Source organism: Helianthus annuus, chromosome 11 (genome assembly GCF_002127325.2).
Source record: "Helianthus annuus cultivar XRQ/B chromosome 11, HanXRQr2.0-SUNRISE, whole genome shotgun sequence".
In the NCBI taxonomy this organism is placed as follows: Eukaryota; Viridiplantae; Streptophyta; class Magnoliopsida; order Asterales; family Asteraceae; genus Helianthus; species Helianthus annuus.
In genome coordinates, this window is record NC_035443.2 from 27,761,468 (window position 1) to 27,786,396 (window position 24,929).

Consider the following 24,929-nt stretch of genomic DNA (forward strand, 5'->3'; position numbering starts at 1 on the left):
TTCATCACCATCATAACTTTACACCCTAAGGAGGAACCGGATCATCCTGACAATTATGTCGAACTCAATGGCTGCATCTCTGACTGGATTCTCTGCTGGCCTGTCTGCTGTAACAGGTATTATTTACATGTTTTCCCTTATGTTTAACAGAACTGATCCAACAATGGAGTCATAGAATACCTTGTAAACCGGTCCAAAGCCGCCCTCTCCAAGTTTGTTATCCATTGAAAAGTTGTTTGTAGCAGTAAGTAATGAAGATAAGCAAAACAGACGTAGCTCTAGATCTTCATCACCACTTCTATTTTCAGGTATCCCTTTTAAGTAGAATAGACGTCAGGTTGGTTAGAAATATTTTTTTCCCAAATACTAAAATTGTTTATAACAAATTAGTATCACAAAATGATTATTAGTGATGTTAAATTATTTAAGAAAACGATTTAGCAGGTTTTTTGTGATTCAAAATACATTTGTTTTAACTTCTAAACAAAAGTAGAGAAACACCTTGGTGATGATGCGTACTCGTACGAAAACGGTAAAATAAGCATATGAAACTAGTATGGCCAAAGCTACAATCGATATGGGGACAATAATTCGTACTCTTCTCCCTGCATTTGAGCTTCTACTGTTTTCTATTAAATCTGTGTGAAACGAAAATGTCTTAAGTACGCTGAGATATAGACTAGATATTAATGATCAATTTAGTAATAAAAATAAAAATAGTATTGTTTTTCAGTTACCTAACTCAGAAGGTGGCATTCGTATATATAGAGAGTCGCCTGTTTCAGCAATCGTTTTAATATCAGTTAGGTCACCGAACCATAGCAAGCAACCACTCCCAGTCCCTGAGGCATTCAAATTTGTGTAAGCTGTGCAAGAGCAATTGCTTTTACACATATTCTCACATTCTACAAGTGTCATGGTCTGGTTATACCATGACCCAAGCGTGTCCGGTAACTTCATATTGATATATTTGTTGAACCCTTCACTAGGCCCACAATCCAAAGGGGTCGTACGTCGACACCCTTGTGACCAAATTGCAACCCTCCACTGTTCAGGTGAGGTGGGTTCAAACCCCTTCAAACATTCACAAAGAGAGGATTTGTCAATGTTGCAGCTCCCAAAGGCCTTGCACACCACGTATCGATCACAATAATCACCCTCCGGAGTCAAATAAAGGCTCCAATCTTGTATGCTATCAACCCATAACAAGCACTCTATATTACCACTTGGTTGTAACACCAGCCTTGTAATGAATGAAGTATCTATAAGATTATATTGGTAGTAAATTTCTCTCTGATTAACAACAAAGGTGAAATTGTAAATAGGGTTCGGTTTCAAATCAGGGTCTCCACTAAATCTGAGCCTGTCCCGTGGACCTGCATGGAACTTTATTTTCTCGACATCCCATAGGATCATTTGAGGGTATCCTTTGGTATCAACCTTGAGCGAGTAGTCACCCAAAGCAGGATCATCGCGGAATTTCCACGACGTTAAGTATCTTTCGGTTCTGGTAACCCAGTTCCAGCCTAGCTTCATTCCGGGAAGTAAAGTGTCGGTCATAAAGTCGAAACTTTGCCATATAGGATTCACGTGACTGACGTTGTCACTGTAAATCATAAAGTTGCCAGTATCGAGAAGTTGACCAATCGGATTCCTCACTGTCGTCATTGATGAGTTCGCTGAAGGCCATATGACATCGCTTGTGGTGGCGTTTTGGATTATTAAAACTCCTTGAAGGGTGAGAGTTAGCTCGCAGGAGGTATCGGTGACTGGTGTGTTCCGGTTGGCTACCCATACATAGGTTCGTTTGGGTATTTTCTTGTACCAGATTCCGACGTAATAGTTTGTGGAGTTACCGGGATTAAAGAAACCAAGTTCAAAGGTTTCGTGGGCAGAAATGATCGTTTCATTATATCTAAAGATTTGGTTTGCAGATATGGTGTCAGCGGCATGGGTACAAGTTAAAGTTATTGATGCGTAAAGTACAAGAAGGAAGCCAAAGATCAATTTGGTCTTTGTCAATCCTTCCTCCATTAATGGATACAACAACAACAACCATACCCAGTATATCCCACAAATAGCAGAACTATTCGTGGGGTTTGGGGAAGGTGGGATGTAGGCAAACCTTTCCTCTATCCTACGAATAGAGAGGCTGCTTCCTGAGAGACCCCCGGCTCCAAAACAACCAACAGGTAGATATATGAAAGATGGATAAGTAAATAGCGTAGCAGTGTCAGATAGATCATTAGCATGCACACATAGGCATAGATACAAGAAAATCATCATATGTTAACCTACCTAAAGTGTAAAAAAAAAAAGTAACCCCCCCTTCCCAAGGCAAAGCTAGGGCACGTCTATACCCTCACCTACAAGTCCTTAACCTTATTCCTACGTCTCCACGAACTCCTATCCTGAACCATGTCCTCAGAGAGGTGCATCTCTACCAAATCTTTCCTAAGTCTTTCATCCCAAGTCAACTTGGGCCTGCCTCTACCCCTTCTTCCTTCCACTGTTATGGTTTCCACTGCTCTAACTGGTTCTGTTAACTGCCTCCTCTTCACATGCCCAAACCATCTCAATCTCCCCTCTTTTAACTTGTCTGATATACTAGCTACTCCTAACAAGTCCCTATAAACCTCACTTCTTATTCGGTCTAACCTCGTGTGGCTACACATCCACCTCAACATTCTCATCTCCGCTACCTCCATCTTGCGCGCTTGAGTTTTCTTGATTGCCCAACATTCTGTCCCGTATAACATAGCCGGTCGAACTGCTATCCTATAGAATTTTCCCTTCAATTTTGTCGGGAACCTCCTGTCGCACAATATCCCAGTGGCTGCTCTCCACTTACACCAACCAACCTAGATGCGGTGAGATACATCACTATCTATCTCCTCGTCCCTTTGCACAAACGATCCTAAGTACTTGAACTTAGTCTTTTGTGGGACCACTTGACCTTCAATGATAACCTGAGTGTCCTCGTTGTCACCTGCACCACTGAAATTACAATAAAGGTATTCACTCTTAGACCGACTAATCCTTAAACCATTGCCTTCTAACGCTATTCTCCTTTCCTCTAGCCTCGCATTTAGGGTTTGTCTAGTTTCAGCAACTAGCACTATATCGTCCGCGAAAAGCATGCACCACGGAACTGTCTCTTGAATAGACTTGAATAACTCATCCAAGATAACCGCAAAAAGCAACGGGCTCAACGTGGACCCCTGGTGGAGTCCTACTTCCACGGGGAAGGACTCTGTATCTCCTACAGGCGCACGAACCCTAGTCACAGTCCTATCATACATATCCCTAATTAAGTCTACATACTTCCCCGGAACTCCCCTACCCTCCAAGCTTTCCCAAATCAGTCTACGTGGCACACTGTCATAAGCCTTTTCAAGATCAATGAAAACCATATGTAGATCTCGCTTTTTCTCCCTGTACTTTTCCATTAATCTTCGTAGAATGTGAATCGCTTCCGTTGTTGAGCGCCCTGGCATGAAACCAAACTGGTTTACCGTAACCTGAGTTTCTCTTCTAATCCTAGTCTCAATTACCCGCTCCCAAAGTTTCATAGTGTGGCTTAGTAGCTTAATCCCTCTGTAGTTCCCACAACACTGGGCATCTCCTTTATTCTTATACAAGGGCACTACATCACTACTCCTCCACTGTTCCGGGATTTTTCTCGTTTTGAAGATAAGATTAGACAAACTAGCTATTTTATATATGGATCAAGAAATCAAAAACAAAACGCCATTTCATATATGTTGTCGAGTATCATACATACGAATAAAGTCTGTTCATTCTTTCCGAACAGAATGTTATCTTTTTTCTGCCTTTCATAGTCAAAGTAGATTTTTTAAACAAATAAATACAAATTTTCCTTCTTTCACATTTCAACACAATTTACGCTTGTAAAGAAAACAAAACGTCCATGTCTTGAACCATTCAACATAATGTCATTATGCATTTGTCCATGTCCTCAACCATTCCAGATAACGTCATTATTCATTTGTCTATGAACATTGGATAATAGAGAATTCAAGCTGAAATCTATTAAACTAAACTAGTCGCGCTTTGTGACGGGAATTCAGTCAGTATCTGTTTGGTTCGTACTGTAGTGGAATTTGACGATATAATACTGATACTTGTATAGCAAAGAGATTCCAAAAAAAAATAATAAAAAAATACTCTTACCGGGTCTAATAATATTGATTCCGATGTCGTTATCAGTTCAACTTGTCACGACACTGGGCCGCTATAGCTTACTATGCCATAAAAATACTCAACTTTGAATAAATCTCCGGTTTCAACAAAATGTCTACAAAAAGGTTGAGAGAAAAAAAATTAAAACTGGTGTCGTAAACGAATGCAACTTGTCAGAGAAAAAACTAATTACTAAAAAAAACTAAATGAGTTATAGGGGTATGTTATCTATCTTATAAGGAGTGAAATTGAAACCGAAAAAAATAAAAGAAAGTGGTAGCGTAAAACCATGAAAAAATATCAATTTGATTAGTATTGGTTTGCTTCATTGTGGTATTAATATGATATTGACACTCGGTAAAACAATATGAAGATATACCATAAAACCAAGCAAATTAAAGTCGAAACATCTACGTAACATTATATAAGAAAAACAAAACCCAAATGTTGTTCATAACCTTTGTAACTTTAAACGTCATACACGCAACAAACTTAATATCTTCATGAAACTTCAACATATGTAATTTTATGTAAGAAAAGTGAAGCATAGGCGTCAAACGTATGAAAGACATTAAAAAGCAAAAAAAAAAAAAAAAAAAAAAAAAAAAAAAAAAAACCGCTTTAGGGTAATTTTAATCTTTTAGGATAATTTTGTAAAATGTTCTTGTAGGGTAATTTTGTATAATGTTCTTGTAGGATAATTTTGAAATTTGCAGAGTAATTTTGATACACTTGTAGAGTAATCATGATACTCTACAAAATTACCCTAAAAGATCAAAATTATCTTACAAGATCAAAATTATCATATAAGATCATCTGTAGAGTAATTATAATACTCTATAAAATTACTCTACAAGATCAAAATTACCCTACAAAAACATTTTACGAAATTACCCTACAAGATCAAAATTATCCTACAAGATCAAAATTACTCTACAAGAACATTTTACAAAATTACCCTACAAAATCAAAATTACCCTAGAAGATTATTTGTAGGGTAATTTTGATAATTACTCTACAAGTAAATAATTACGAAAATGTCAGTGCGTTTTTTTTTTTTTTATCTTTTCATCCTATTCGTACGTTTTGTATGATAAGTGTATTTGTATTTGATCTTGTGTCTTAAAAAGTAAAACATTTTAAAAAAAAGGCATAAATGATTTTGATAAAAGCCAAAGGGTCTTTTTGCAAACTAACAATCTTTAATCGATAAAATATTGTGGCCAAAACATAAAATAAAACAAAAAAGTTAGTGTACCTAAAGTTAAGAGTTAATTACATAGTTAGTTCTTATGGTTTGCACAAAATAACATACTTAGGTATTTATAGTTTAAAATTACCTTCTAGGGTATTAACTTTTTATTTTATAACGTTTGGAGGTATTAACTTCTAGGGTATTAACATAGTACCTCAAAATGTTACAAAATGAAAAGTTAATACCCTAAAATGTGATTTTAAACTATTAGTACCTAAGTATGTTACTTTAGGCAAACCACAAAAACTAATAATGTAATTAACTATAAAGTTAATGTTTAAACTTTAGTGGTCGAAAACTTGTGACTAAAACAAAAAACTAAAACTTTTAATGGTGATAAAGTTGATCTTTAATATTTAAAATACTATTCAATAATAAGAATTTATTTACTTAATAAATACTTAAAAACAAAATCACTATTTATCACAGTTGCACTTTAATTTACGAACTAGTTTTTGTACGTCGCGCGTTGCGGCGAAAACGAGCAAATGATAGTGTAAAACAAACGTGAGTTGAAAATAAAGCATGTTGTTTATAAAGTCAAACCATTAAAACAGTTTAATTTATCATTGTACCGGTTTATGATACCAAATAAATACTTTATTTTGAATACAACTTCTTTTTTAACAAAACTTATAACAGAAGTTGAGAGAAAAAATCAAGCATAACTACATACTCAAGTTTTTAGAAAAAGTTTTAAAACGTAAATTATTAAAGAAGTATCAAATTAGTTGATAAATTAATATATGTTCTAAAAAGAGAAAAGAGAATTATTAAAAAATGTTAAAGGAAAAATATGGTTTTAAAAAAGTAAAAAAAATTTAAAATATGTTATTAAAAGTAAATGTAATAATAAACTATTATAATATATTAAATTCATCCTCTTTCGTAAACTATATGTATAAAGTTACTATTCACCGTTCTTCGTAAACTATATATATATATATATATATATATATATATATATATATATATATATATAGGGTATAGATAGTGTACATTAATTCAAAAGTGTGAGAATGTATTAAACCATTAGATCTTTGATCTAATAAAGATCTAATGGTTGAGATCAATAAGGACCAAATTATAAATTGTGTTTTAATTATTTGGACTGATTTGAAAATTGTAGAGGTAATAGTGTCTTTGTATATGTTTCAAATTAGGTAACTTCTCCTAAATTCTAGCGATTCACTCCTAAATTCTAATGATTCAAATTTAAACTTATTCTAAAATTCGGACATTCTAAAAAATCCAGAAAATATGTAACTGCTACAAGAAATATATAACACTATACATCCATCATATGACAGTACATAACACCATATAACACCGTATAATACTATGTAACACCATATAACACCATATAACACAAATTACGGCTCTGATACCAATCAGGTCATGCCATAGGTGTCAAAACTCTGTCAAAATCTACTCAGAAAGCATTAATAGAGAAGGAAATTGAAAGGAAAAGCTGTTGTTACTTTGTCTACACTGATTCCGCCTTTGTACACAAAGATGAACTGCCTTAACTGACTATTTAGGGTCATAGAACGGTCCAACAAGTGGTATCAGAGCTCAGGACGAGGAGTTCATACTACTACAGCTTGATTCTACCAGATTCTCTTACTTCTACTCACTTCTTCTCATACTTTTCTGATTTGAACTGGTTCTTACGGTTGAAATGGCCTGAATTTCGAATATAGCATGTAAAACATAGAAATAACAAACCCTAGAAAGAATCAGGTTAAAATTTGGACTAAAAATGGTGAAAATTAGCTAAAAACTTGGTTTCGCTTTTAAAAAAAATTGATTTCGCTCAAAAGTTACTTGGCCATTTGGAGCGAAATACTAGATTTCGCTCATAGGAACATATAATTCCTAATTTCGCTCGTAGGGACATACTGCTGATTTCGCTTATCAGTCAAAAAACTGATTTCGCTCATAATCAGACATTGATCTGATTTCGCTCGAGAGTACATCTTGATTTCGCTCATAGGTGATTTCGCTCGAAATCACTGTTTTTCAAAATTTCGAAAATTTTTCTAAGTGTTTGCTGATTTTTCAGGTACATTCAAGATGGATGACATTTTCATGAACCCGTTTAGCGACATGTACGCATTTGCTGGAAATTCGGGAGATGATACATCTACAAGCAACAACAATGAGAACCCGCCAAACGCCAAGAAGAAATTATCGGATGCTTTGGAGGTTGAAAGTGCTTTCGGAACTTACAACAAACCACCGAAGTTGATGGCTATCGAGGAGTATAGTCGGTGGGCAAAGAAATTCGAAGATTGGTTGATGGCTTTTGCGTTTCTGAGCTGGAAGAGTCTCAAAAATGGATACGATAATGGAGGCAAAGAGGGTGAAACTTTATCAACATCTGATGAGATAGAATCGTTTGTTGCTGAGCAGAAATGTATTGCGCTGCTGTTTCAATCTGTTCGTGAAGATATAATCTCTCTGATCGAATACTCTAGTGCAAAAGATCTCTGGATGAAGTTAGAAAAGAAATGTTTAGGAAGTACTGAAATCGTGAAAAACAAAAAGAAACTTCTTAGGAAAGAATTTGATTTGTTTGGGTGTTTAAAGAATGAATCAGTTTCAAAAATGATCAAGAGGTTTGGGCACCTGAAGCTGGAACTAGCTAGACATGGAATTAAGTATCCTGAAGATGAGCTAATAGACAAATTGTTCGATTCATTGCCAGACGAGATGGATTGACAATATTATGCGATGATGCTGAAAAATACTATCAAGGCGCCAGAAGTGTTAACTGTAGATTTGCTGATTGAGAAACTCGACAGTCATGAGCTGGAATTGAAGAAGACACACAAAGTCAATCACTCATCGTACCAGCAGAACTTGGATTTGTATTATCCAAAGAGCATGATGACAAAGAACAATTCTCCCAAAACTGCGTTTTCTGCTGAGAATGTCTCCACAACGAACAAAGAAAGTCAAAGCAGTGAATATCACAGTGGTTATCACAGTGGATCTTCATCAAATTCAAACCAGTCTGATACAAAGAACTTGTTTCACTGCAACATCGCTGTAGACATGAAGAATGCTCAGAATTTCAGTGAGGAGTCGGCCAAGCAGCAGATGGTTTTCCTAGCTTCGGTCTTGGAATCTTATGAAAGTCTTGTGGCTGGGAAGATTGGCAACACCAACACAACAAAAGAGGACCATGATCAAATAGATCCTTAAGAAATGAAACTAATTGACATAAGGTGGTGCATGGCCAGTGCTGTTCGTCGAGCTCAGCGTTTCATGGAAATAACCGGCAGGAAGTCAATTGGTGGACCATCTACCAAGTTGGGGTTTGACAAGTTCAAGGTGACATGCTTCAAGTGTAAGCAAAAAGGTCACTTCAAGCGTGAATGCAGAAACGCGTATGCTGATGAGTCTGAAAACCCATTCAGAGAAGATTACTACAAGAAGGCGATATATCATCAAAACAAATCGGAGCCGCCAAGAATGAAGCAGATTGAAGAGAACAAAGAGAAATCTAGAGCTCTTGCGGTGATTTATGATTATGAGGGTTATGACTGGAGTGAACTGCTACCGGAGGAAGATGCGGTTGGATACGCTTTCATGGCAAAGAATGAACCTGTTCCGTGGAAAGACAACAGAACTGAAGAACAGAAGTATAATTACAGAAGGTTGTTGGCCACAAATAGAATGATCAGAATATCTGGTATCTTTTCAGAAGCAAAGAGAGCAAATAGATGGGATCTAGACAGAGAGTGTTATCTTGACCCATATGGAAACATTGTTATTGATCACAACACTCTTGATTTAGAGGCCATAATCAAAGAGTTAAAAGATGATGATGATTACTGGCAGAATAAATGGTGGGGAACTGGAGACGAGAAAGAGAAGAAAGAGAAAGAAGAGAAAGAGAAGTCAAAGAAGGTTGATACTGGGATTATTGACACTACTCAGGAGTTGACTGCTGAAAATCTTGAAAAGATGGCTGACAAGGTGCTGGCAGCTAAGGCTATTGAGGTAGATTCTAAATCCGTCTCTGAGTCTAAAAGCCAGGTCAGTTCAAACACGTCAACAACTGAATCAGGTAAGAAAGTTAATGGGAATGTTGATTGCAAAAATTGCATCAAAGAATGCAAATTTTGTAATACAGTCACATATCTCAACGGTAAGAAGGTTGATGATATGACAGCGAAAGTCAGAAGCGTTGAGGGTCAAATTCTTGATCGTGACAAGATGCTGAAAGCTTCAACTGAACGGATAAAAGAATTAACTAACAAAATTGAAAATGATAAAACTGATCATGAGAGGATTAGGCAAGAAAATGAAAAGTTAGTTCTTGAAAACCGTCAAATCACTGAAAAATTTGAGAAGCTTAAAAGCACAATGAAAGATAATGATGATCTAAATGGTAAAACTTATAAAGAAAATGTTCAACTAAAAGCCGTGCTTAGGGTAAAAGAAGAATCAATCAACCAACAACTGGATGAAATCGCTAATTTGAAACTTAAAGTTCAAGAGGCTGAAATTGAAAATGAGCGAATCCAGTTGAAGCTTAACAGTTACAACTCCGCAAGCTTTGTTTTGCAACACATTGTTCCAAAACCCATCGGGAAAAACAAAGCTAGCGAAGATGTTTATTTTGATGGAACTGGGGTGGGTTTTCATAGAGTTGCACCACCGATTCTGGAAAATTATATGAAAAAGCAATCTGGGTTGGTTGAAATCGAGGAAGAGAATGAAGTTAAACTTCCGGAGAACATTGATGATACTTTTTCTTCATCATCTGATGATAGTGTTTAGACAGAGATTGGCAAGAGCACAACTGAAAGTGTTTTGACGTCTGATTCAGCTGAAGATGATGGATGTTTCTTGGATAAATACATTCCGAAACAAAAGTCCAAAAACAACTTAAATGATGAACCTACTCTTGTCATGTACAAGATGTCGGGATCTGATAAGTTGTATTCGGAAAACCCATCGGGAAAAACAAAGCTAGCGAAGATGTTTATTTTGATGGAACTGGGGTGGGTTTTCATAGAGTTGCACCACCGATTCTGGAAAATTATATGAAAAAGCAATCTGGGTTGGTTGAAATCGAGGAAGAGAATGAAGTTAAACTTCCGGAGAACATTGATGATACTTTTTCTTCATCATCTGATGATAGTGTTTAGACAGAGATTGGCAAGAGCACAACTGAAAGTGTTTTGACGTCTGATTCAGCTGAAGATGATGGATGTTTCTTGGATAAATACATTCCGAAACAAAAGTCCAAAAACAACTTAAATGATGAACTTACTCTTGTCATGTACAAGATGTTGGGATCTGATAAGTTGTATTCGGATTCAGAGTTTCCAATTGAGAATGTGAATGTGAAAAAGTTAACAAATGTTTTCAAGTTGGTTGAAGTTGAGTTGTCGGAAGTGAACAGTCTGAGTCAAACAAAGAGACAAATGAATTTTGAAAAAGATAAATCATACTACAAGAAACCTGTTGTTCCACCACGTTTTTATCATAACAAAAATCGAAACAATTGGTCGGGTGGTTATCAGGGTGGTAAGAGTTATCAAAAGAGAAATGTTCAGAACAAGAGGCTTGTTGAAAAGAAAAAGTTTGTGAACAGTTCAAGTTCACTTGCTGATGAAGAGAAAGAAATTTTTTGAAAATCGAATGAAGAATTCTTTGAGAAGAGAGCTTCACAGTCTCAGTCTGAAGGCACAAGTCGAGTTGTTGACACTCGAACATGTTTTAGATGTAATCAAGTTGGCCACATTGCACGAAAGTGTACCAACGTGAAGCCTAAGACTGAAACTGTGAAGATTCAAAAAAAGAAAGTTGACAAGAAGGGTACAGCACCAATGGTTGTTGAGAAAAAGAGTGTGAAAAATGACAACATCAAAGTGAAAAATGAACCCGTAAAGAAAGTGTTAACTAAAAATGACAAATTTTACAAACGGGTTGCATTATCTCAACAAGTTTGGAAACCGAAAACTGAGAAAAAGATTTCACCTTCTAAGGATTCAATTCCGATTGATGATGATGCAAATTTTCCACCTCTGAAGGCTGAGAACTTTAAAATTCAAATTGCGAGAGTTAAAAGTGTCAAGGCTACACCTAAGTCTGATGAGGCTTGGGTGGACACAATGTTCGACTAAACAGTTTGAATTGCCGGAGCTTCCTTGATCGCGAAGCATGAATCGGCATCTTTATTGAAGTGTTTGAATCATTTTTGTGATATGTGCAGGATCTTCCGAGATTAGTTTCACGCTGGATTATGGACAGTGGAGCGTCTCGACATATGACAGGGAAGACTGCATTGTTATATGATGTGAAGAATATCAATAGAGGTTATGTTGGTTTTGCGGGTAATCAAGGAGGAAGGATTATTGGTGAAGGAACGTTATCCAATGGGATTGTGACGTTTGAGAGAGTTAACTACATTGCTGAGCTGGAGAACAATATGCTGAGTATCTCGCAGATCTGTGACAGGATGTATACCACTCACTTCACTGATAAAGAATGTTTGATCTTGAAACCAGGATTTGTTATCCCTAAGGAATGGATTATCATGAGGGCACCAAGAGTTAATGATCTGTACGTGTTGGATATGAGCGTAGCTACTACAACCACGGGTCAGGCTAATTGTTTCGTGTCCAGAGCAACTGAAAAAGAATCGAGATTGTGGCACCGAAAGATGGGGCATATACATCTTAGAAAAATGAATCATTTGGTGCACAATGATTTAGTTCTTGGAGTCCATGTCAATGGTTTTCATCTGGAAGGGGAGTGCATTAGCTGTGTTAAAGGCAAGCAGAAGAAAAAGTAACACCCTACAAAGCAAGTCAATTTAGTCTCAAGATCCCTGGAGAGACTTCACATGGATTTGTTTGGTCCGGTGAATGTCAAGAGTATTACGGGAGACAAATATTGTCTTGTGGTTACTGATGATTATTCCAGATTTTTGTGGGTTTCTTTCTTGAAGACGAAAGACGAAACGTTTGATAGTTTGATGGCGTTGTTCAAGAAAATTGAGAATCTGTACCAAAGGCGTATCAAAAGAATTCGAAGTGATAATGGTACTGAATTCAAGAACAACAAGATGGAAGAATTTTGTGATGAAAGAGGTATTTTGCATGAGTTTAGTGCTCCGTACACTCCGCAGCAGAATGGAGTCGCAGAACGCAAAAACAGGACACTAATCGAGACGGCCAGAACGATGCTCGCAGATTCAAAGTTACCAATTAATTTTTGGGCTGAAGTTGTTTCCGCCGCATGCTATACGCTCAACAGAGTTCTCACTGTCAAAAAGTTCAACAAAACATGCTTTGAGCTAATCAATAACCGCAAACCAAATTTGAAGTATCTTGAACCGTTCGGGTCACCCTGTACTGTTCTAGAGCCTTATGGAAAATTTGGTCCGAAGTGCATTGAGGGTATATTTGTTGGTTATTCAAGTCCTTCGCGACGTGTCTTCGTTCCAAGTGAGAAGCGGATTATTGAAGCTGCAAATGTTGAATGTCAAGGTTATACTATGCCGCCACAAAATCCAAGAGATTCATGGCGATATCATTATGACAAGTTGTGGGATTCGTTTGATATGAGAGAAGATGAAGAAGAAGAAGAAGATTTCTTTGATGAGTTGGATATTTTGCGCGAGTATGAGTCGCAGCAAAGGTTCCCAGCTGAGTATTCAAGGCGACCACGGGAAACTTCAAATGACGATGAAGCAGGTCCTAGTAATGCTGGTGAACACGATGATGTCCAACAAAATGAAGTTGCTCAAGATAATCAGTCAGTTGAGAATGATAATCAAGAAGCTGAAAACATGCCGATCTTTGATCATGGAGATTCAGATTCTGAGGGGGAGCAGATTCAGGATTTAAGTCAAACAAACCAAATGAGTGAACAAGGTGCAAATCAAAATGTTACTAATCTGGAAGGCGATGTGGATGTTCCAAGTGAAGTAATGCTGCGAACTCTTTCATATTATCCAGAGGAGTTGATCATAGGAGAATTGCAATCAGGCGTTCGCACGAGACGTCAAATTGACCAGGGCCTTACATGTTTTTATTCTACAGTAGCACCTTTACAAACTGAATTTTCATTAAGTTGTTTTATCTCGCAGATCGAACCGAGAACTTACAAAGAGGCGCTTACTGAAGACTCTTGGGTCATTGCGATGCAAGAAGAGTTGAGTCAGTTTGAAAAGTTGGGAGTGTGGAAGCTAGTGGATTTGCCGGATGGTCATAGGATCAATACAAAATGGGTATTTAAGTGTAAGAGAGACGACAGAGGAGTTGTTGTAAGGAACAAAGCTCGACTCGTTGTTCAGGGCTTTAGTCAACAGGAGGGGATTGATTTTACTGAAGTCTATGATCCTGTGGCACGACTAGAAGCAATCAGAATTTTCCTTGCATTTGCGTCTTGGAAGAACTTCAAAGTATATCAGCTAGATGTAAAATCGGCATTTCTTTATGGGAAGGTTAAAGAGGAGGTTTATGTCGGTCAGCCGCCGGGCTTTACTGACCCAATCCACAAAAACAAAGTCTACTTATTGGACAAAGCGCTGTATGGTTTACACCAGGCCCCGAGAGCTTGGTACGAGACTTTGTCTCAACACCTACTAGCCAACAGCTTCATACGTGGAAAAGTGGATGCCACTCTCTTCACTAAAGAGGTCGACTGTCATCTTCTGATAGTTCAGATTTATGTGGACGATATAATCTTTGGGTCGACAAATTAGAATCTGTGCAAAGATTTCGAACAGATAATGAAGCAAAAATTCGAAATGTCATCAATGGGGGAGATGAAATTCTTTCTGGGACTACAAGTTGAACAACTACCTGAGGGAATTTTCATTCACCAGACGAAGTACGTTCATGATATTCTAGAGAAATTTGGGATGTCAAGTTCTACTCCAGCTGCTACCCCACTTGCAACAAATCATGGGATTCACCCAGATCTCACCGGAGATAGGGCTGATGAAACGTTTTATCGATCCATGATAGGTTCTTTGATGTACTTAACTACTTCACGTCCTGATATCATGTACCCAACGTGCCTCGCAGCAAGATATCAATCTAACTCGAGAGCTTCGCATATGATTATTGTGAAGAGGATATTACGCTACCTGAAAGGAACTCCTTCATTAGGGCTGTGGTATCCTAGAACAGGCAACTTTACGCTCGAAGGGTATTCCGATTCGGATTTCGGATGCTGCAAAGTCAATTCAAAATCAACAATTGCAGGATGTCAGTTCTTTGGACCTAAATTGGTCACCTGGCAGTGTAAGAAACAAACGTCTGTGGCACTATCTACATGTGATGCGGAGTATGTTTCTGCTAGCAGTTGCTGCTCTCAGATCCTGTGGATACAGCAACAGATACGCGACTACGGTTTGCAGTTTCTTAACACACCTCTTTTTGTTGATAATGAGGCCGCGATAAATATAACAAAGAATCCAGTACATCACGCTAAAACTAAACACATAGAAATTCGTCATCACTTTATTCGCGATTGTTTCAAGAAAAAGTTGATACGAATTGAGAAAATCCACACTGACGAACAGAAAGTTGATTTACATACCAAAGCTTTTGATAAAAATCGGTTTAAATATTTGTTAAAACTGAATGGTATGAAGCTTCTTTCGGTGTCGGATGGCATTATCGGCGTTGATGAGAGTACTGTTGCGGATGAAGATGAGAAACAATCTGCAATGGTTTGTCGATTTTGTACTTGTTTTGGTATTTAGGGGGAGTAGATGTAAATAGTTTATTTTCAGAAAATACAAAAAGAATAAAAAATGCAAAAATTCAAAAACATGATAAAATTTCAAAATCTAAAAACAATATAAAACTGAAAAAGAGCTTGTGTAAAAAGGGAAAATGATAGTACATCGGCTAGACAATTACAGTATGCTAAAGAATTGTAAAGTTTAAATGATTTTAACAGTCTCACTAATGATGTGTCGATAGGTTTTCGCACATTTAGTAGATTTATTTGGTATATAAACCTAAAATTTCAAACTTGCGAAATTCGTGGGGAACACTACTTAGATATATAGGTAACCCCTGAAATCTCGTTTGAAAGGTCCCATATTCTGAGATACTAGGTCTTTATACTCAGTGATATCTGGGGTATTATTCCGGGACTTCTGCTGAATGGAAGTTCTGACCTAGTCCCCGAATAATACTTTCTGCAAATGCTTGAAACATAGCATCGCCCTCAGCAAGCTGATGAAACAATAAAATTAATAGTCGCTGTTGTTGTAACTAAAAGATCGTCTAAAGGGGAAGCCGTCATCTCTCTGCGTATATGGAAGTATCGACCTGAGCTCTCACGGCCCTCGCATTTAACCCCTGACAGATATCAGCTGTGGTATACTCACCTGTAAGACTGAATATTTGGGATTCTGGATACGGGAGTATATTCAAGAGGTGGGACACATGAATGAACTAAGTTCATAAGACATCTAATTCGTATCCTGAGTAAATTGAAATTTGTGTGAGAATTTAAGATGGATCAGTATATCGACAATCGAGGTGAATTGTTTAAGTCTGAGTATGAAATGAAGCTTAACGGTACTTGTAATTTGTCTGAAAAGCTGATATGATTCCCTGACACGCTCACCAAAAATATGTTTGTAAATAGTTTAATTTCTTTATTTTCTGCAATTTAAGTTTCTGTATTTCATTTCTTAGATTAGAATACTTTATTAAAATTCAGAAAATTTTTATTTCTGCTTTATTTTTGACAAACCAAAGTGGAGAGTTAATCGTTGGATTCTCGAAGATTGAAGCAGATGCAGGAAAAGTTCTGAGCTGAAGAATGAGGAGAGCTTATCTTATTGGAGTTTGAATTGCTGAAAAAGTCAAATCAAGTTCATTAATTTGATGCTTGTTACATTATTTTCAGAAAATGTTTGAAAAAGTTAAACAAAATCAGTCTGTATTGTCAAAAGATCAACCAAGGTCATTAAATTGGACTTGGTAGATTAATTAAGTAATCAGGGTCATTAATTTGGACCTGAATACTTGAGTGGATTTCTAGAACTGATAGACTGTGTGTTTTTGTGAAAAGATAAGTTTGTAATGTTTGATGTTTGAGATACAGGTTTTGGACTTCATCATTCCCACAGGAGCTAATTGTCAAAGCTTGAACAAGATCAAGACCTCAGATTCCAGCATACTGAGAGGGGGAGTCTGTGAAAGGGGGAGTCTGGATCAACAGTCAAAGGGGAATCTGAATATGGAGCTAGGAAGTGAACCTGAACCTGTGAAGATAGAGTTTTTTTACGATGAAAAGACAGAGTTAGAGAAAAGACCAAGACTGAAGACTCAGAGCTGAAGACTTCGCCAACATCCAAGGGGGAGTCTATTGGTGCTCTAAATGTCTGTTGACTACGCTTGAATAAAGTCTTAGGTCTAGATAGATTGTACGGAGTCAAAAAACAGGATTTGAGTTGTTAGAGGTGATTTCGCTCATAATGACATATGTGTTATTAGAAGCGAAAATAGTTAGATAGGTGATTTCGCTCCTATGTGCACATTAGAAGTAGGTTTCGCTCATAGGTATCTTGGTGATTTCGCTTTTAGAGTCACATGGTGATTTCGCTCATGCTGTTTGGAGCGAAATCAAGCTTACTATAAATACCTATCATGTGATCTCATTAGTAACCATTGGAGCAAAATCAGGTCATGCTATAGGTGTCGAAACTTTGTCAATATGTACTCAGAAAGCATTAATAGAGAAGGAAATTGAAAGGAAAAGCTTTTGTTACTTTGTCTACATTGATTCCGCCTTTGTACACAAAGATGAACTGCCTTAACTGACTATTTAGGGTCATAGAACGGTCCAACAGTAACACTATATAACACTATATAACAATATATAACAATATATAACAATATATGACACTATACATCTATCATAGACATGCTATCAGAAAAATATAACACTATAACACTATATAACACTATATAACTCTAAAATAACACTATATAACACCATATAACACTATATAACACTATACATCCATCATATAACACTATATAAAAATATATAACACTATACAGTTCTGAACGAGATGACACAAATTCGTAGATTAATTCTTAATTTGTATTCCTATAATTAAGGGTGGCGGTTATGGAAGGTTATCAATTAATTAAATCAATAAGAAAATTATTTGTTTACCCTTTTGAATTAATTTAGATTTAGGACATTTGTCATCACCACAATATTTCTCACCCTTCTCACACTTTTAGATTAATGTACAGGATCCTCTACCTATATATATATATATATATATAACTAGGTTAATGCCCGCGTTAAACACGGCTTGAACCAAAAACATATTATTTACTTTTAAATTTAATATTTGTACAAACGCATACATTGGAAGAAACAAACAGAAAATTATTCAAATCACACGTTTAGAGACATCATCTTTGGGATATACATAAAGGCAAAGTCAAATTTTGAGAAATCCACCTCCTATAGTTGGTCAATTTTAAAGTCAAATCTATAAGTGATTCTGCTATGTACTAAAATCAAAGGAAGATAAAGGAGCCAGTTGTAAAGCAAACATACATAGAAAATGATACCTTTAACATCATCATCACTCGATATATCATTATAATTCCCCACTTGAAATTCTAATGAACATAAAGCAAGTTATTCTAAAACCAACGTAGAACAAAAATCATACACTTAAAACATCATCACTCAAAAGATGTAGGCATTAATTTCTATATAAAGAACAAAATCTCAGCTTGTTTACGCCATATGGTACCTTGTTTCATCACTTTTATAGCCTAATATGCCCACCAAATTGCAGCCGTTATACCAAAACCCGATTTACACTAACACCAACCATACAACCCGAATCAAGAATGGGTTGGTTATCGGGTCCTTGAAAGCCCGATTAACCCGACCCGATTAACCCCAAACTCGATAAAATAAGCCGAAGAACACCCCTAAGTGTAGTAGCACCATTATTGGTTCAAAACAATTGAACTACCAATTGATAAAGTAGATAATTAAACAAAACACGTATACATGTAGTCTAACCAAATAACCATCTCCGGGCTAAACTAACCTCCTTTATGGGATTCACAAGTCCACTGTCTTCACTTCATCAGACCTTACTTCTGACTCGCTCTCCAATTTTCCATAAACACACGTTGTGAGTGCAACGATCCTTATATCTTAAAGTACTTGTATCCATCTTCAGGGTTTTTCATTCCCTCTTCCTAATCACCCATTGACCGACCTCCAAAGACTACCTGTTGTATACCCAAAAACCTGCCCAAGAACAACACCATAAACGAAAAAAAACAAAAAACGTGTATATTATATGATAGTAATATGAAGAAAGATGCTTACTCGAAACTTAGTACAGTGAGGCAATTAAGCAGCACATCAAGAGCAAAGTAATCAGAAGTATCAATGTCTACCCTGTTCGACATTTATCGAAATAAATATTTTGACCCGTCTTGCCACCTATAACCTTAATCAATAACTCACTTGCAACCAATGGCTAGAATCAAATCAAAATTCTAACATGTAATATAGAAAGTAAAAACAACAATATGAAGAAAATTGATATGCCATTACCTCTTTCTCTGTGTGAGCATCCCTAAAAAAATTTGGAATGACATTCAATTTGATCTGCTCAAATTTCTCTGCATTGGCTCCGCCATTGGCCTTTTGCGACCGGATATAGCGGATCGTACTAAAAAAAGCATCAGAAGTGTTGTAACTAATTCAATAATTCCATGAATTGAAGAAACTGTGATTTGCGTGTTTCCCTTATCGAAGAAGTATAGGTACCTGAAAGTACATTGCAGTTGCACACACCCACGTTAGTTTATTATATATATGTATATATATATATAGCACGGGTTTCAAGAAATTAAATAGTTCATTGAATTACCGACCTAGTGTTACTTACTTGTAGAATCTCGATAAAGAAGATGGCTGACCAGTTGTTACCTTTTGTCACATTCGCTATTCGTTGAGCAGCGTCCGCGATTCTTAAGGCAAGCTACAAACAAAGTAATACAATACATCTGACACAAAACAACTTGATTTAGGCCCAAATAAGTTCAGAATGATTTGACCTCAAAAACCAAGTTCATTAAGAAAACTGAAAAAAAAAGGTGGCATTCGGGGGTGTTATGTCAAAACGGATCATTACTTGAAGCAATCCCTTTTACCCAGGTCCACTCTGACTTAAATAACTTATTTTGACCTGAACGCATATTAATTCTAACCAAACTTAACCGGTTTAAAAAGTGACCAATTCAAACAAAACAAAAAAAAAATAAGAACAAATAAAGTCTATCTATCGAAACACCTATAGGAAAATAAACTTTATACCTTTTTTGCTCGCCTGTGTAAGAGATTATGTGTCGGGTCATGAGATAAGTAGGGTGATAAAAAGTTGGGTTCTGTTAGACTTTCACCTGCAGATAGTTCTTTCTTGCCAAGCATACACATATCAATTTACATGCCATAAACATCCATTATAAAGGGTAAAACATCCAAAAGCCAAGGTATTTAATATGCTATACAAAATGATTATGAGGCTTAGATTTGTTAAAAATCAAACAGATTGGATAAATCCGCCATGGCTGCATACTTAGGGTTGTCTTGTGTAACCACATGACCATTCGGGTTGCCCTGCCAAGATGCGGACAGTCTCATCTTTGCCTAATTTCACTCAGACGCATTGAAATTGATCATAACAGCCTTTAAAACTGAAAACAGTTCACTTCACGCTTGCAGACAACACACAATCCAAACCCTAAAAAACCCTAATTTCAAAACCCACCAAAATCAAACCAAATTACCCCCAAACACTTCAACTATAGCAAAACCAAACTCCACCCAGTTAAGCAAACAAAAAAAAAACTAAAAATAATTCATTCAAAATCCCTGATTTTTAAAACCTACAAAAACCACCAAATTACCCCAAACACTTAAACTTTAGCAAAATTCAACATCAGTTTAACTAGAAAACTGAACCAAACCCTCAAAAACCACCAAATTACCATCAATCACATTTGCAGACAGCAAAAAAATTCAAACCCTCAAAAACGCTAATTTTTCAAACCCACAAAAACCAAACCAAATTACCCACAAAACTTAAACTTTAATGATGCTACTGTAGACGATTCGGTATTCATGCGATGAACTTGAAGGTGCCCTTTTTACAAGAAATATATACTTCTTCTATATAACAGCATCATATCAGTTGTTCGATTTAAACCTTCAAACAAATGCTGAATCTGGAAAAAAAATGAAGAAACATTGATATCTAAAATCTATGAAATATTAAAAATCAAAATGAAAACGAAGTGTTAGAACAACGATTAACGAAAAAAAAAGAAGAAGCACCTGTAGGATTTGTAAAACGTGACGGTGACAGACAAAAAACCAAGATTGCGATGGTGGCGATTAAAGATTCCGATGCTAGGGTTTTGTAAAAGAAACGTATCCTGGAAGCCGCTTGAATGAGAAGAATGAGAGAGAGAGAGAGAGAGTATAATGAAGCGTATAAGAGAAGCTATTCCAATCCTCGCCTTAGAGCTATGCCCCATGTACAGCTTATGAGGCTTAACCATGGGGTGACATGTGTCCCCCAATGGTTTCTTTTATTATATATAGATATAGATATAGATTTACAAATATATAACAAATTGGTGTATAAGTAGTATATTATATACTAGGTTAGAAACTCTTTTATTACATGGATTGAATAAATATGATTTTATATACTAAATAAAAAAAATCGTTAAAACCCCATGTATTGCATTGCATGGGTTGAATAAACTCGTTTATTACACATATAGTCATTTAGATATGTTTTATAAAAATAAACTTCGATGTACTATTTTTTTACTAAAATATAAGAGGATTAAGACGCACTGGAATTCTATTTTAATGGCAAATTTAATAATACAATTTTTAATTAAAATATAATAGGATTAAGACGTATTGAAATCCCATTTTAGTTACATACATACTCTAAAGTTTTATGACTGAGACTAAAAATGTCTAATAAAAAAATTGCAATACATTGTAAACCGTTTTTAGACGATGAGAATAAACATTATTTAAATCATTTATGAAATATAAATAGATTTAGTTAAGTTATTGTTTAACATTATTATTTGATGATGATATCTTGTTAAAATTTTTTGTTTAGGTATCCATCATATTGGATCTATCCAAAAGGCACTTTTTTAAATTTATGCATGTCGCCAGCGTTGGTAGAAGAATTGCCAGGGGTACAAAGTTCAAGAAATAATTAATAATTTTTTTGAAAAATTAAATTAGGAAGCACATTAATAATGTATACATATATAAGGTAAGTGTGAGGTTCATTGGGGAACACCAAAAAAGTGGGGAACCGGGGAACCCCTTTAATCACCGTTAGATCTAATTAATAAACGGCTGAGATTTATTTTAAACCATCAAACGGAAATCTAAATGAAATACACGGAGGGTTAAAATTGGAATTTAAAAAGTTACATTTGATCCTCCTCTGTTCTTAACCGTCACCCCCTAATTCCGTCTCCGGCGACAATCCGCCATGGATGACAACCTCCATGCGTGAGATCTCCATCCTCAATATGCTCTCCATATTAATCTACATATTCATTCTCATCTCCGTTCAACAGATTCGCCACAACGGCAAACCTTACTTTACCTAGTAGTAGTATTCGAGTATCTCGACACCGATTGGAAAAATGGTACTCGATGGCGGCCTTATTCAGTTGGTGTGTCCTTCCACGTCTTGTGACGGACCTGCTTTCAACCACAGTCGCTTACGGCGGAAGCGGCAGCGGTAGTCGCTATTTGCCTCACCTCCATTCATCATTAGTTGAGCTGATATGAAATAACGATTGCAAAACAGTTTTCTGTTGATGACGTCATCAATGACGGTTCCGAATCCGATAACGAATAACGTATGCAGAACACGTGAGTAATCGCAACGAAGAAAGAGAAACAAAATTCAAATGCAATATATTGGTAATGGTAGAGATCTGAACGGTTGTACTTGTAATTTGTTCGATTAATTGTTCAAATCATGACAGGTAATTTCAGTTCCATAATGTTGTATAAAACTCAACTTTTTTGCATTACCTTCTGATATGTGTGGTTTGTTAGCTTTTCAAATTTGTATTATTTAATGAAAGAAAACAAAATTTGGTGCGATTTAAGATAGGCCTGAATGTAGTTGTTGTGTTCATTGAAAGAAAACAAAATTTGGTGCGATTTTACTTAAATTTACATGATATTTTACATGTTAAACGAATTTGTTTTACATAATTTTACGTGGTTGAATTATTTTGAAACAAATTAGTTAGTTTTATATAAGTTTACATGTAAAACAAATTGGTTTTACAAAGTTAAGTTTTTCATTTATAATGTTGTTAACTTGTGTTTCAATTTTTTGCAGGTTAATGTTTGATTCTTCGTTTATACGCAATATGTAATGACTGCAGACAACAATATGTCGACCGCAATAGATAATGAAATGTTAATTCCGTATGTTAATGTTTATATTGGGCTATGAACAATTTAATTTGTAAATAGAGTGAGTTCACAAATCTGAATGAAACCTACATGTTCATTCATATTCGTATTTCGTACTCCATGCTTTGCTTTAAACTAAATTAAATTTGATAACATGTAGCACTACTTATGGACTGATGTTATTTTTGAAGCTTCAACTAAATTAGTATTGATTTGTTAGACAAGTAACGGGCAGGTTGTCGACTTTACGGTTAAACAGATCAGGAAAGATTTGGAAGCATGTGGGCAACCTAATAACCTGGTGCAGCAGTTTAGATGCAGTGGCTTAGCGATTCCGAAGGTTAATACTTTCGTTTGGCGGGATTTGAATGGAAGTATGCCTACGGCTGCTGCGGCTGTTGCGTTGGAGGCTAGAAAGGTTCTAGATGGAGACACGAGGCATGGTGCGTGTGGCATCGATGATGAAATTGTCGAACACCTGCTGGCATGGTTGTAAAACAAGGTCTCCAAGGCCGAGTACTCCCCGAATAGTCGCTACAAGGTAGGTTGCCGAGGCGACTATCTTTAACTCCGACTAATTACTCGGAATCGATCAAACGCGGTCAATCTCGGCCAGAATCCGATCTAGAAGGATAACCGAGAAACCACACATTTAACATGTTAAATATATCATAAAAATTTGATTTAACATGTTAAAAATTCTTATATATATATATATATTTTTAATTTTCAGATCTTTTGCATATAAATACATGTAGAAATCTTTTAATAAAAAAATCAAAAAATAAAAATATGCTCAAAAATACTTTAAAAAAGGTAACAATCTTTTTTTTACAAAAATGATTTTTTAATTAGAGGGGCTTCTACACAAAACTTCAAAAAAAATTGAGAAAATAAATAATTTTTAAAATGGTGAACGAGGGTTGAGATCAATGGGGAACACCCAAAAAAAATGAGGAACCGAAAAACCATTCCTTTAGCATGTTAAATATATCACAAAAAAAGTTTAATTTATTAATTTTCAGATCTTGTATATATAAATACATGTAGAAGCGTTTTAAATAAAAAAAAGTTCAAAAACTAAAAAATAAAATCATGCTTAAAAAAATTTAATTCTATATAATATATTTAACATGTTAAATGTTGGTTGGTTCTCCACTTTTTGGTATTTCCTATTGAATCCAACCCTTAGATGTTATATTGAATAACGATGGTTAAAAAAATAAGAAATTAACAGGGAAATCGGTATCAAAGCGACACATGGTCTTTCCTAGCTTCTACATGTATTTGTATTTTCAAAAGCTCAAAAAGATTGAAAAAAAAAATTTACATCTTAAATTGAATTGTAAAAGAAAATTTTACCTTTTTTCTAATTGTTTAAGCATTTTTTTAAAATTTTGAAATTTTATATAAAAAAGCATTCTACTTGTATTTAAATGCAAAATCTCAACAAAAAATGAAAAGGTTAACTTTTAACATGTTAAATTGAATTTTTTTTTTATAAATTATTTAACATATTAAATGCATGGTTCCGCGGTTCCTCGCTTTTTTGGTGTTCCCCATTGAATTCAACCCTTAGGCATTAATATTGACGGGTGATGGTTCAAAAAATGAGAAAGCAAAACGGAAATCAGAATAGAAGCTACACATGCTATTTCATGGCTACTACATGTATTTATATTTTCAAAAGCTCAAACAAAATTGAAAAAAAAAAGTTTTAACATGTTAAATTAAATTAAAAAAAAACAATTTTGTAAATTTTTTATCTTTTTTCTAATTGTTTTTAATAATTTTTTTTAATTTTTTAATTTTAGATTTTTTTTATAAAAAAGCCTTCTACGTGTATTTATATGCATAAGCCCAATAACAATTGAAAACATTAATTTTTAACATATTAAATTGAATTTCTATAATATATTTAACATGTTTAATGTAT

The 24,929-nt window shown here is 35.5% G+C and overlaps 1 protein-coding gene and 1 long non-coding RNA gene across 4 annotated transcripts; both read right to left on the reverse strand.

The window, feature by feature from the left end:
• Positions 1-417: 417 nt before the first annotated feature.
• On the reverse strand, positions 418-2,040 carry LOC118483916 (G-type lectin S-receptor-like serine/threonine-protein kinase At4g27290). The gene is made up of 2 exons (XM_035979677.1): positions 738-2,040; positions 418-638 (listed from the first exon to the last, which is right to left on the reverse strand). The coding sequence occupies exons 1-2, from the start codon at positions 2,032-2,034 to the stop codon at positions 457-459; spliced, it is 1,479 nt and encodes a 492-aa protein (XP_035835570.1). The 5' UTR covers positions 2,035-2,040; the 3' UTR covers positions 418-456.
• Positions 2,041-18,428: 16,388 nt separating this feature from the next.
• Positions 18,429-21,016, reverse strand: LOC110891892. Of its 3 annotated transcripts, XR_002565646.2 has the most exons (5): positions 20,849-21,016; positions 19,387-20,739; positions 19,064-19,279; positions 18,833-18,949; positions 18,429-18,751 (listed from the first exon to the last, which is right to left on the reverse strand). It is a non-coding gene; the product is annotated as an uncharacterized LOC110891892 (long non-coding RNA). The 3 variants fall into 3 exon arrangements; XR_004872293.1 differs by having other exon boundaries at positions 18,833-19,279; positions 19,401-20,739; XR_004872292.1 differs by having other exon boundaries at positions 18,833-19,279.
• Between the last annotated feature and the right edge of the window lie 3,913 nt (positions 21,017-24,929).